The 13,834-nt window shown below is 42.7% G+C and overlaps 2 protein-coding genes across 2 annotated transcripts; one reads left to right on the top strand and one right to left on the bottom strand.

Moving 5' to 3' along the window:
- Positions 1-850: 850 nt before the first annotated feature.
- On the bottom strand, positions 851-12,473 carry UBR7 (ubiquitin protein ligase E3 component n-recognin 7). Its single transcript, XM_072428934.1, has 11 exons — positions 12,251-12,473; positions 10,731-10,864; positions 10,575-10,635; positions 9,333-9,428; positions 9,119-9,172; positions 8,868-8,973; positions 7,993-8,204; positions 7,524-7,688; positions 6,006-6,165; positions 5,149-5,210; positions 851-1,307 (listed from the first exon to the last, which is right to left on the bottom strand). The coding sequence occupies exons 1-11, from the start codon at positions 12,407-12,409 to the stop codon at positions 1,215-1,217; spliced, it is 1,302 nt and encodes a 433-aa protein (XP_072285035.1). The 5' UTR covers positions 12,410-12,473; the 3' UTR covers positions 851-1,214.
- A 91-nt stretch (positions 12,474-12,564) lies between these two features.
- On the top strand, positions 12,565-13,834 carry GON7 (GON7 subunit of KEOPS complex). The gene is made up of 2 exons (XM_072428938.1): positions 12,565-12,771; positions 13,307-13,834. The coding sequence occupies exons 1-2, from the start codon at positions 12,579-12,581 to the stop codon at positions 13,429-13,431; spliced, it is 318 nt and encodes a 105-aa protein (XP_072285039.1). The 5' UTR covers positions 12,565-12,578; the 3' UTR covers positions 13,432-13,834.

Here is a 13,834-nt window from a genome sequence, read left to right as displayed (position 1 = left end):
GCAAATACATTTGTTATAGAATCCATGCATCCTTCATGAAAGGAAAGGTTATTATTAACTTCCTAGAAAAGGAGTTCTCCTTGCATCAGAACTGTTATGACATTCAAGAAGGTGGCTGCTTCTCTTTGTGACTCACTGGCATAATGTTGTGTGAAAACTGAACTAGGATATTATATTTATAAATATCATCCATAAAATGACGGTAAAGCAAGCAGGATTGCAAATACAAAGTGATGTTTGTGCCTATTGGTCCAAGCAGACTTATGCATAAAATTTGCAGAAAGGAAGAGAACAAAAATTAGGTTGTATGCCAGGCCAATCTTTTTGATCCTATTCTCTTACAGGTCACCAAGTCTCCATAATTCTGCAACAAAAATGAAGATCCCCACAGCCCAGCCCAAACCTCCTATTTTTAATCATATCATGCTCTGGTGGAGTAATGGAATTGTTCCAAGCACCCCCTGAGCTGTTACTGATCATAGCTCATATCTCTTGTGGTAACAAACCAGCAGGAAGCATAGCTAGATGAATGGTAGAAATGGTCTGTGTCACATGACCGAGAGCGGTCTGTCTCCTTTTGTCTTGGGAGTCTTTTTTGCACAATGTATTCGACTATCCACATTAAAAAAAACTGATTTTTGGAGCTGCAAGGTTTAGGACTCCAAATGGATCAAGAGAGGACCACTAACACATTTTTGTATCATAATCAATCAAACCCCCACATGTATCTAGCCTTATACACTCACACCTGAATCCCTTACATCAAAGAGTCTGTGTGTTGCTTAAACAATCAGGAGCCTCAAACACAATTACTTCCCCACCCATACATCCACTGAAGAAAACAGAATGCTTTAGGGAATCAAAAGAGTTCTATTTTCAGGTATTGAGCTTGGAACGGATTAACAAAATGAAGAAATATTGGAATACTTTTCCCATTCTGGGACCCACTGAATCTTAGCCAATAATAAATCCAAGTACTGAACAGAGAGTAAGGTGCTCAATGACATTCATCAAGACTTTCGTCAAGGCTTCTACGGAGATTAAGCAGTCATAGCCACCATTTGCAGAAGAAGAACCTGCCAGGTGCCACAAACATGATATAAAAAAATGTACACATTAGAAGTCGGGAAGGGGGTGGGGGGGGGGCAGAGTTGTCGAGAGTCTATTGAATAGTACAGGACTACAATTCCAGCTTGTGATTTGGAATTCTGCAGCTAACTGCAATAATACTGCATGCTATCCACTCGTCTTCGCTTTCTAGAGCGCAGGTCCTCAAAGAACTTCTGGATGTCTTCTCTCTGTACAACCTGGGAAGAGAAAGTAATCCACTGAGCAAATAAAGATGCATCAAGGAAAAACAATAGTGTCACTTCAATACCATCAGCCCCAGCAGCATAGACTTCTTACATAGTCAGGCTGAAAAAAAAAGACAAATGACGTTTAACCAATTGTTCAATATTTCTTGACTGCTTCAGCCGTTACACCTGCAAGTAACCGAGATTAGAGCTTACACAGGACTTAAGTCTTTCTTGATGCAATGTAACAAGGCTATGCCAATCAACACTTGGGAGTAAAGGAGCAAGCTCTGGTGAAGAGGAAGGGGCAATAAAACAAAGATGATGGACTACAACAGGACAGGTTTGCTTTAAGGTCATAGTCATACAGTGCTCTGGATAGTGGTATATTGAACCTGTATTTAGGGGGGTATAGGGGTAGTCAAATAGGTATATATACATTGAAACATAACCTAAATGTTTTACCTGCTGGACAATTTGCAATTCTGTCACGTCAGCTTTTTATTTTCAGACAATATACAAAGCCCCAACCAATTTTATTTTTTTCAGATATACAGTTAGCTCCATAAATATTTGGACAGAGACAACTTTTTTTCTAATGTTGGTTCTGTACATTACCACAATTACTTTTAAAAAAACAACTCAGATGCAGTTGAACTGCAGACTTTCAGCTTTAATTTAGTGGGTTGAAAAAAAGATTGCATAAAAATGTGAGGAACTAAAGCCCTTTTTAACACAATCACTTTATTTCAGGGGTCAAAAGTAATTAGACAAATTAAAACGCTAAAAATAAAATGTTCATTTCTAATACTTGGTTGAAAACCGTTTGCTAGCAACGACAGCCTGTAGTCTTGAACTCATGGACATCACCAGAACATAGCTAGATAAAGTCTTCCATATCTGCTGAAAAACAAACCTTGAACCTAAAATGCACCCTGTCCATGGCAGCACACATTTTCAATGATACCTAAACTAAAAACACAAAAAAAAAACACCAGGAGCTAGTAGTAGTTAACATGCAAGGTCTCTTTTGTCAAAAAAACTAACTCTTTGGCTCATGGTGGCTTTGTGTTTAAGCTCTAAACTTCACAGCACATGTGCACTGTAGCTTAGAGCTCGGATTTGTCTGCTGGGGCGATGCAACGCCTGCGCATGTGAAGGGGTTACACATCATCCAATGACAGAAGAGCACCACCATCTTCACAGAGGTCTGCTGCGGAGCCAGCGGTAGAGACAGTGCTTTCTATGCATGAAGCAATGGCTGGTGCTGGACCTGTCATTGCTGCAGGGCAACTGCACAAGGTGGGTACGTGCCATAATTAGCTGTGCCGATTATGGCAGAAGCTTCCCACCCACCGAGTTTAGTTCCGCTTTAATAAACACCAAAGAGAAGAAATGTTATAGTATGCTGCTTTCAGCAATATCTGAGGAAGACAGAGCATTCCAAATCCTATATATGGGTTGTTTTTTTTGTATTCATTTAAGGGGGATGATGGGACCTAGCACCTAGAACTTATTTAATAGCTAAACCACCAACCACTTAATCTTAAGAGGGCCATACATTTTCTTCACTTTAACTTTATTTAATTTTCTTATTTATTGCTGTGACCTATTATAAATCAGGCTGTATAATCTGAACATCATGGCAGATCACACTGTTTTTCATTTACATTTTAGGAATGCATAAATAGAGAATCCCTGATACTCTGTCAGGTGTAGGAAACTGACACATTTACATATCAGCAGAACCCCAGGCATCAAAGACAGATGCTAATAATATATATTTAGACATTCGCAGCACAGTCATTAAAAGTCACTGAGAAGATTTTGTCTACATTCATGAGGACAGAAATAGTCGAGGCTTCAATTTCTGGAGCTTTTATCACACCCGTAAATCAGGTACTAACCTGGAAAATGGCTGAAATGACTGATTTTCAAAGTTGTAAAGCCAGGATTGAACTCACAGAACTAGAGGTTAGCAATGGCAGCTCCATGTTTCTAATTTCACAGGTTCACATTAGGGCTACGCTGACAATTTTAATCTGATGCTTTTAAAAGATTAAAAGCAGAAGTAGAGTATAAATTTAATCAATGTCCCCATGGCACAACTAACTCTGCTTTTAATCTTTTTAATAAAAAACAAAACACTAAATACTTATTTTTACATGTTAATATTTGATTAAATATACAGTTGAGTCCATAAATATTTGGACAACTTTTTTCTAATTTTGGTTCTGTACATTACCACAAATATTTTAAATGAAACAACTCAGATGCAGTTGAACTGCAGACTTTCAGCTTTATTTCAGTAGGTTGAACAAAAACATTACATAAAAATGTGAGGTACTAAAGCCTTTTTTAACACAATCACTTAATTTCAGGGGCTCAAAAATAATCAAATTAAAATGTTCATTTCTTATACTTGGTTGAAAACCCTCTGCTGGCAATGACAGCCTGTAGTCTTGAACTCATGGACATCACCAGATGCCGGGGTTCCTCCATTTTAATGCTCTGCCAGGCCTTTACTGTTTTCAGTTGCTGTGTGTTTGTGGGCCTTTCTGTCCGAAGTTCAGTCTTCAACAAAGTGAAATGCACGCTCAATTGCGTTCAGATCAGGTGACTGACTTGACCATTCAAGAATATTCCACTTTATTGCTTTAATAAACTTCTGGGTTGCTTTGGCTGTATGTTTTGGGTCATTGTCCATCTGTATGATGAAACGCCTCTCAATCAATGTGACTGCATTTAGCTGGATTTGAGCAGACAGTATGTCTCTGAACACCTCAGAATTCATTCGGCTGCTACTGTGTTACATCATGGATAAACACTGTGCCATGGCAGCCATTCACGCCCAAGCCATCACACTGCCTCCGCCATGTTTTACAGATGATGTGGTATGCTTTGGATCATGAGCTGTTCCACGCCTTCTCCATACTTTATTCTTGCCATCATTCTGCTAAAGGTTGATCTTGGTTTCATCTGTCCAAAGAATGTTTTTCCAGAACTGTGCCGGCTTGTTTAGATGTTTTTGAGCAAAGTCCAATCTAGTCTTTCTATTCTTGAGGCTTATGAGTGTCTTGCACCTTGCAGTGCACCCTCTGTATTACTTTCATGCAGTCTTCTCTTTATGGTAGACTTGGATATCGATACGCCTACTTCCTGGAGAGTGTTGGTCACTTGGTTGGCTGTTGTGAAGGGGTTTCACCATGGAAATGATTCTGCCATCATCCACCACTGTTGTCTTCCATGGAGGTCTAGGTCTTTTGGTGTTGCCGAGTTCACCAGTGCTTTGTTATGATGTAATAAACTGTACATTTTGCCACTCCTAATATTGTAGCAATTTCTCGGATGTTTTTTTCTGTTTTTGCAGCTTAAGGATGGCTTGTTTCACCTGCATGGAGAGCTCCTTTGCCCACATGTTGTCTGCGATCAACTCCAGGCCTTTTATCTGCTTAATTGATAATGACATAACGAAGGAATTGCCCAGACTAACCCATGAAATAGCCTTTGTGTCAATTGTCCAATTACTTTTCAGCCCCTGAAATGACGTGATTGTGTAAAAATCTTTAGTTCCTCACGTTATTGTGCAATCTTTTTGTTCAACCCACTAAATAAAAGCTGAAAGTCTGCAGTTCAACTGCATGCAAGTTGTTTCATTTAAAATGAATTGTGGTAATGTACAGAACCAAAATTAGAAAAAAAATTGTCTCTGTCCAAATATTTATGGACCTAACTGTATATTAAAAAAGTATCAATTATATGTTTATCATTTGTGTATTTCGCCATTTGCCTGGAGTTCAGAATTAGTTCTTGCAGACACTGGCCTTATGGGGTAGAATTTGATCCAGCTTACCTTTCCTTCCTCTGCAAATCTCTTCAGATAATCTGTCAGCTCTGTCTTCAGGTCATTATATTCTACAAACACAAGGGCAAAAAATATCAGAATACAGACTTAGAAAGGTTTTCTTACAGCTTCACCCGACTTTAAATATAGCCAAGTACCCAGATACGTTGCCATCACAGCTTCCTGCCTGGCTTCCCCAAAGTGTTACAGGCTTGTAAACAGGACACACAATCTAAAAAAAAATCTGCCCATTTATCAAATGTTTCTCTTGATGGGGAACCTTGTTGGTGTTGGCAACCTGGGGGACATCACAGTAGGGTAACTACATTCACCAGGTGACAGTAAAGATGAATTTCAGCCTTCACTTGAGTCTTGAACTGGCTCCTCTCCTGGACTGACATTTGTTGCTTTGACTTCACTAAACACTGGTCTTCCCAGGGTTATTTGAATATTAAAGCACCCAGTAGCTTTATAAATATGTTGTAGTAGGAGGTGAGCTGCATCTTTTTAATCCATGCTGCAGATTTACAAATTTGTGGATATGGAAAGGTATACCCTAAGGGCAGCACGAAATGAATAGGTGCCATATGCAAATTCAGGAAGTTAGAAAAAAGTCGAAGGCCCTGATCCATGGGTTGTTGGTGTATAAAGTGATAACATTCTTCAGCCAATGAACATGTAGACTGAGGGTTGGCAGGAAATTGACTCCACATTGGTTAAAGAATGTTATCACATTTTACGGCATTAAACATGATACGCATTGGATGGCGTATAAAGCAATAAGATTCTTTAGCCAATGCTAAGCAAGCTTCCTGCCATCCCTCGGTCTTTTTGTCCTCAAATCAATACAGAATTTTGTGACTTACCATATATCAGCTCCACCTGCTGGACACGGTTCATGCTGCTGAGTGCAGTCATTAAAGGATCTCTGGTCTCTTGCTCTTCTGATTTCCCTTTATTTTCATAGGCCTGAACTGTGTCACATTCATCCAAGAGGAATAAGACGTCTGACTCTGTGTACAGTTTCTGCAGACAAGACAGACCAATACATGCAAAATCAGATTATTAAGTCAGATTGGGAAAAAAACAGCAATAAAACTTCTGATGAAGCAAAAATCCAATTAGAAAAAAATCCTGACATAGAAAAGATCCCATGGAAGTTTGCTCTATTTTTTTTTCTTTTTAACTACCGCTGACTGTCTCTCTCTTGCTCATGGGGTGCAGAGACTGTACTTATCATACAATCATCATCTGATCATTTGCAAGTGGACTAAATGTCCCAAGATACTTTGCACACTTCTTGCACACCATGTACATGTGCTTCCTTCCCCTACATAACTCACATTGCTATATAGGAGGACTAGCATTTAACTTTATTCCACAGCTGTTTCCTTTAGTATGGTATTAAAATATTGTACCTATTGATTTATGTTTGCCTACACTGGGGCCCCAGGGAAACCATAAAAGCCAACATGGCTAGCCCATAGACCAGTGTTCCTCAACCAGGGTTCTATGAATTCCTAGGATTGCTCCAGAGGTTGCTGGGGGTTCCTTGAACAGGGAACAGTTTGCATCTTTCAGGTCAGTTTAAGTGACCCCAATGATCCTTTTGGACATCTGTAAGGATGCCATTCTTCCCAATGGCAAGCAATTTTTCCTACTGACCACCACACCAATACTGTGGATATAGTAATCATAGCAGAGGTTCCCTGAAGACCTGAAAGTTTTTTCAAGGGTTCCCCCGTGTTAAAAAAGGTTAAGAAACATTGCTAAAGATTGTAATGTTCTTATCACAGCTTTCACAGTGGAATCCTTTCCATTTGCAATGGTTATTCCTCTTACTGGTGCCCCTGTGTCCTTTACAGTAATCACAGTTCACGTGCCAGAAATATACATAATCAAGGTAAGACAGACTTTGCCCCTTGAGCTGTCAAAGTAAGTGAAATGTCTACAAATATTTATATTTGTGATATATATTTTTAAATTGTAATCCAGAATCTTGACCCTGTGTATTTCATGCTGTGAGTCACCCTGGCACAGAGACTATGTAAAACTGATAAGGCAATTCAAATTTGATAGTCATGAATTAGCCAGAATGGACCTTTCAGTGATTTTATCATCTTTTTTCTTGTAGTGAACCTGAGGTTCTACCTATTACAGGCTGTCTACAGAAATCTACAGGAGGGAAGAGAATACAAGGCCAGTCATGCTGAACAAGAAGAGAGCAGCAAAGACTGGTCTTTTTACAGTTTTGTTAAATTTCAGTTTTAGCAGGAAATACTCTAAACACACCAATAAATAGAAAACACAAGTCTATTTTATTTAGTCATTATTTCATTATCATGGAATAAAAAAAAAAATAAGCAAAACTCATCCTGACATACCATGCATTCTGCACATCTGCAGAGTTGACTGCGCCAGTTACTTGGCCAGTAGATGGCAGTGTTTGTGGCGGGCCCCTGGACTTTTCTGTAATCTTCAAGTTTGCAGCCAGTTGGGACTTTAGTTTCCATCTTTACAGCCTGAGATGTTTGCCCATTACAATATTTCTAGAGAAAAATAAGCCATTAAACAGACTGAACACAGAAACGATCCCAGTGTTTTGTTTTGGTGGCAGCAGTGGGTCTAATAACGAGTTATTTTTTTTAGGAATCAGGTGCTATTCCAATGTGAAAATCCCTTTTTGGATTGAGTGTGGAAGTATTGAAATCCTTAACAGTATTTTACCTAGGAGAGCAATAAAAAGCAATGGGAACCCACCACCACGAGAGTTTAGGTTTGACTACTCCAGGCGGTACGGGTACATTGGTCTCATTAAATAAGAATGCTACAACCAATAACTGCAGGGGGTACCTGATCACTGCTGCCACTTGTAGATGGACAGCTTGGTTTTTCTTCCTCCTTTACTTCCTTCTTCACTTCGGGCAGCTTTGATATTTCCACCTTCACTTCTTCACTTTTTATTATCTGTCCATTCTGAGTGTCTGCGGTTTCTGTAGGACAGTCATCAATTTTAACATCTTCATGATCCGTTTCTGCTTTGGTAATCTTGGTGACACCAGGAACTGAAAGTAAACACAAGATACTTAATGACAGGGAGATTGGTGTTATCACTGAAAATGCAGCCTATCAAAGTCTGATGACCTGTGAATGCTGTGTAACCATTCTAGAGAATTGGTGTCAACCTTCTGGACATCGCGGACCACTAAATTTACGGACTCCGGACAGTGCATGCACGAGGAGCTGCGTGTCACTCAAAGGGGAAGATACTTCCCCTAGAGTGACGTCATGATGCCAGAACTCGTCCCACTCTACCATCGCAGGTCTGAGCCAGAGACACAAGCCACCCACTGACCTGAGTCTGCGATGCATACAGGAGACATGGTCCACATCTCTGTCAGCCCCCAAGCGGGCTCCTTCTCCTGACTCCGCTGAGGTGTGCACCAGAAAAAGCCATGGACCACCAAAAATTTCTCAGGGACCACAGGTTGGGGACTGCTGTCTTAGAGGTATGAGCAATCACTAAGGCTGCGTACACAAGCTCAATTATTGTATACATAGCAGTAACAGATAAATGAACGAGCGTTCTACACACAGTGCAATTCTGTTCTATGAAGGGGGGGGGGGGGGATGAGCGATGTCAGACGCTCACTCGAGATGGGCCCTAAGAATGCAGCATATCTCTTCACTAGAGATGCATAACATAATAACGGAAAGCGGGCTCTCACCTCCTAACTTGGCAGAATAAGCCCAAAGAAATGAACAGCGATCCATACAGCCCTGACACACCATCTCCTGATACTCCACGTGCTCCGGAGGAATTGCCCCTAGGTGCTGCAAACAAAGAAATTGCATATGAATCGTACGTACAATCTAATGCATGGCAGTTTTTAGAGCTGCAAAGAGGATGTGCAGCCCTAGGTATAATCCACAGAAAGCTACAATATCCAATCAAATAAATGTAAAAATCAGAACTTACCCGCCCATGAAACCAGTCCTCACAGACTATACACTGTATCATCTCATCTGGGGTCTATAAGAAATAAGACAGTATTAGGTATTTAACCCAATGGTGCTCACCAAAAACAGTAGTTGGACACACATTTGCAGTATAAATATTTTACTGTTTGGGAAAGGACTCCAATCAACTTGTGATATCAAAAAGAATGAGCTGAATTATTAGAGGGGCTCACCTCGTCCTCAGGATCTGGATACGGTCTCTTACACGTGCAGTATAAACCAAAGAAGTTGTCATTGTATTTATTGGCCGTGTTGTACTTCTCTTTCTCCTGTAAGAAAAGATAGAATAGTATTGCTAATAAGCTCATTAAAAAGTTATGGATTATAGTTTACTATACATGCCCTTACATGATGCTCCACTGGTAAGAGAGCCTCCTCTGGAACAAATACTTCTAAAAGCAGCGACCTCCTGTGCACCCTGCTGTAATCAGTGTTCCCTCGATGATCCCAGCGAACTAAGGCTACATATACACGTGCAATAATTGTCGTTGGAAAGGATATTTCACTATCCTTTCCAACGACAAACAACTGCACGATGCATGAACGAGTGTTGTACATACAGCAACGTTCTGCTCTATGGAAAGGGGAGAAAAGGGGGGGGGGTGAACGACGGAGCGGCACCCCGCTGCGTTCTCTCGTCTTCACTTGCATTATGATCGTTCGCCGTCCATCATCTATGGATCCGCCAGGACCGTCATTCGGAAGATGGACGACGAGCGCTGTACACACGCTAGATTTTCGTCTGATATCGGCCCCGAGATGATTATTGGACGATAACCTTTGCACGTGTGTATGTAGCCTAACTAGTTCCCCAGCAGATTTCCATTTTCTTTTACAAAGACATCTTTTTGCCTAATCAACTTTTTCTGTCTGGGTCAGTAAGTCTGGATATACCAAAGGTAAAGTATTGAAAGCTGACATCCAGCCACATGTGCAGCGTTCTCCTCTGCCCTTTTTAGCTGGGCGCACCACCCGGCTGCTTTTGGTTGGCTGCTGAAATGTTTGGTCCCAATACCGGGGACGCCACCCACCTACAACTTCTTCCGACACAGCTTAAAAACATTTCTGGGGAGAATACGATGTTAAACCCCTTCCAATTCTTTTCTCCTTCACACCCCCTTCTAAATAAAACCTGCCATTTAAATATATAAAATTCCCAAAAGCAGTGATCATGTGATGCTCCTGGTAAAATCTTTCTTCAGATGTCCATGTTTCTTGTTGCCTGTCCAGCAGAAGGGTCCTCATAGGAAAGTTTGCAAAGTGGCATAAGAGGACCAACACCCCTGCAGAGCTCTATCAGCAATTCTCCTAACCATGAAACAGCACGGTCATGTGTTCTATAGATTCTCAACCCTCCATGCACAACTCACCCTAGTATGCACTTAATGTTATAATAATAATGAGGTTTTACGTACGGGATATAATTTGCATTCCAGCTGTTTAAATTTAGCATTTCCACAATCACAACGAAAGTTCCTGGAAAAAAAAAAAAAAAAAAAAGGAAAACCTCTAACATAAACAAGGTAGCTCAGAGGGCCAGCAGTCTGATTATATAGAAAGGGCAGACATACCTTTTTGTGTACAACTCAAACAGGTCGTGACCTTCATGGCACTTGTATGTACAGGCCAGGCATATCGCCGCGGGCTCCTCTTTATCCGGGGTGCAGGTGTTACACGCATATAGCGCTTGTCTCTTCACATAGCCCTGAAAGAAAGGACACCATATACAGGTAGATGGTTAGACTGTCAGAGGCGAGAGGTGCTGGGTACATTGGGTGGGATAAGTGTTAAAGAATGATTTGGGACATTGTGGATCTAACAATAGGAAAGGATCATTACAGTGTCAGGGGCAGGGTTGGGGTTTTACCAGATGACGAGGATGGGGGCAGAGGTCTCTCGGGTACAGAGACAGGTACTGGGGGTAGAAGCCCCTCTGATATGGGAGGAATATAGTTAGCATGGGGGGGGGGGATACCCAGGGCTCAATCATCGTCCATATGAAGGTATAGGAGATCCATATCTCCTATAGTGGGGGGCATATAGAAGGGGATAGGGGTAACCCTTAAATGGGGGTATATATGGAGTGCATAGGAGGGGACATTTAGAGAAGGCATGAGGTAAATATTGGGGTATATAAAGTCAGCAGGTAGTTCAGGGAAGAATAACTTCTCTTCACTCATTACAATGCACAGTAAGCTCTGATATTTGAGCGCTGGGTTTTTGAGGGTTATTTTGTTGGTATTCTGTCTCTCACAGCTACAATAAACCTCCCATTACAATTATAGACCGGTCATTTCCTTGTCAGAGGGCAAACGTACAAAATCAGCAGGGGATCAAATACTACTTTTCCCTCACTGTATATAATATGTACAGTAGGTCCTACCGGGGGTATATATGGTATGTACAGTGGGAACTCCAGGGTAGGAGCAGCTATGCTATGGGGGGGGTATATATGGTATCTACGGTAGGTACCCCAGGGGTACATATACCTGTTCTATGTGGGTATATATGGTATGTACAGTAGGTAACCCAAGGGTAGGTGCCCTTGTCCTATGGGGGGTATATATGGTATGTACAGTAGGTAACCCAAGGGTAGGTGCCCCTGTCCTATGGGGGTATATATGATACAAGTACCCCAGGGGTAGGAGTACCTCTCCTATGGGGGGTAAATATGGTAGGTACAGTAGGTACACCCAGGGTAGGAGTACCTGTCCTACAAGGGGTATATATGGTAGGTACCCCAGGGGTAGGTGCCCCTGTCCTATGCGGGGTGTATATATGGTATCTACAGTAGGTACCCCAGAGGTACATGTACCTGTCCTATGGGGGAATATATGGTATGTACAGTAGGTACTCCAAGGGTAGGGGCCCCTGTCCTATGGGGGTATATATGGTATGTACAGTAGGTACCCCAGGGGTAGGAGTACCTGTCCTATGGGGGTATTCATGGTAGGTACCCCAGGGGTGGGAGTACCTGTCCTATGGGGGGTATATTTAGTAGGTAGCCCAGGGATAGGTGTCTCTGTCCAATGGGAGGGTATATATGGTAGGTACCTCAGTGTAGAAGCAGGTAAGTAGATACAGTAAGTACCTCAGGATAGGAGCACCTCTCGGCGTCGCTCCCTCCTAGCACAGCACAGGCCTCATCCTGCAGGGCGTCGTCCTCCTCCAGCACATCCAGCAGGGACAGCACCGGCTCTTCCTCGGCGCTTCTCTTTTCCCCCGGCCTCTCCTCTCCGCTTGCCGCCATCCTACAGAATAGAAAGACAAGAGAAAATACTTCCGGGGCTGGCTGGCGGGCGGAACTCGTGAAAGTTGGTTGGCAGACCGCAAACTTCCGGGGCAGCTATAGAGAAGCCCGGGCTGTCGCCAAGGCGACCGCACAGCGCTTCCGCCTTCCTCATGTCTGTCGCCATTTGATGACGTCAGTATCTTCCAGCATGGAGATGAGTGCAGAGCTCACAGGCAGGGATGGGGCTCGGCGCCCGTTCCGGGTGAGCTGCGAGCGGACTCTGCAGGGACTGCTGGGCGGACTGGAGCGACTTCAGGGAGAGGTGACCACGGAGCTGAGCCGACTGGTAGAACAGGAGAAAGGTGGAACTTCCGCTACAGGTGACTACCCAGATTAATCAATAGGAATCCATAGAGGAAGTTGTCAGCTAATGATGATCAGATCTCCTGTAAACTTTATCATTATTCTAAAGTCATATATGTAATGGGCCTATATACATTGGAATAGGGGTTAATGATTGATGCAGCAACATGGGGTGTGATGGGCGTTAAAATGGCAGCGCTTGCCAAATGCTGCCAGAGTCCCAGAGCCGGAGCCAGGGTCACCAGTGCTGCCATGCCCACCCACATCTCCGGTGACATCAGCGGCCGCTGTCCATGTATCAGACTCCTCCAGTGTTGTGATTAGACATCGCAGGGGGGCGGGGAAGAGACTGCATGGAGTGCAGCCACCGATGCCAGCTGAGACGCCGCATGGCATCAGAATGTTGGGCAGCTACACAATTACATGTGACTCCCCATGGGCTGTTTGTAGGGGGGGGTCTGTGTATCTGAGCCCCCCCCCCATTTTTACCTCCGCCCAGCCATTCGGGTGTCCCAGACCAAACATTCACCAATGTGCTGTTTTGATTTACAGGTGTAAATAACGTGGATGAGGAAGACGACAACGATGATGATGATGATGATGATGATAGTGACGAAGAGGACTGCAAAACAAGGATTCACGCCAACACCCCTCCTGCAAAACGGAAAAAGACTTAAAATCCCATCTGACCCTGCGTATGGGGCAGTGCAGCACCGGATGGTCCAGAGACTGCAGGAGAACATTTTATGGGCCAGACGGACATATTGAGCTGACTTCTTTATAGAGATCACCATAACACGCTGACTGATCTTCCCTCCAGGAACATTCATGTTCTCTTCAGACTTCACTGCCTGCATACTTATTACTGAATAGCGAAGCCTCGGTCAAGCTTGAAGTTTGCTCCCTAATGTAAATACAAATCAGAAATGGCAGCTCCTCCTTTCCATCGCAGAATTATTTCCAAGTGCCTGACATGCGGGGAGGCCGGGTGATTCTCACAGGTTCCCACATTTGTATTATTTCAGTTTTCTGGTGATTTCCTATTGTTAGACGGTAAAATATTAAACTTTGTATAAAACT

Source organism: Pyxicephalus adspersus, chromosome 12 (assembly GCF_032062135.1).
Source record: "Pyxicephalus adspersus chromosome 12, UCB_Pads_2.0, whole genome shotgun sequence".
Classification (NCBI taxonomy): Eukaryota; Metazoa; Chordata; class Amphibia; order Anura; family Pyxicephalidae; genus Pyxicephalus; species Pyxicephalus adspersus.
The sequence above is the reverse complement of the archived record's forward strand: the minus strand, read 5'-3'. Positions and strand labels throughout refer to the sequence as shown.

What these genes read in the sequence shown, in the direction of transcription:
- UBR7 (XM_072428934.1), bottom strand. Translation starts at nt 12,409, where the DNA reads ATGGCGGCAAGCGGAGAGGAGAGGCCGGGGGAAAAGAGAAGCGCCGAG. An exon ending in AGAGGTGCTCCTATCCTGAG is followed by an intron (nt 10,865 to 12,250) that starts GTACTTACTGTA and finishes CCTTTCTTTCAG; the next exon opens with GGCTATGTGAAGAGACAAGC. An exon ending in AGGACTGGTTTCATGGGCGG is followed by an intron (nt 8,974 to 9,118) that starts GTAAGTTCTGAT and finishes CTTTGTTTGCAG; the next exon opens with CACCTAGGGGCAATTCCTCC.
- GON7 (XM_072428938.1), top strand. Translation starts at nt 12,579, where the DNA reads ATGACGTCAGTATCTTCCAGCATGGAGATGAGTGCAGAGCTCACAGGC. An exon ending in AGGTGGAACTTCCGCTACAG is followed by an intron (nt 12,772 to 13,306) that starts GTGACTACCCAG and finishes TTTGATTTACAG; the next exon opens with GTGTAAATAACGTGGATGAG.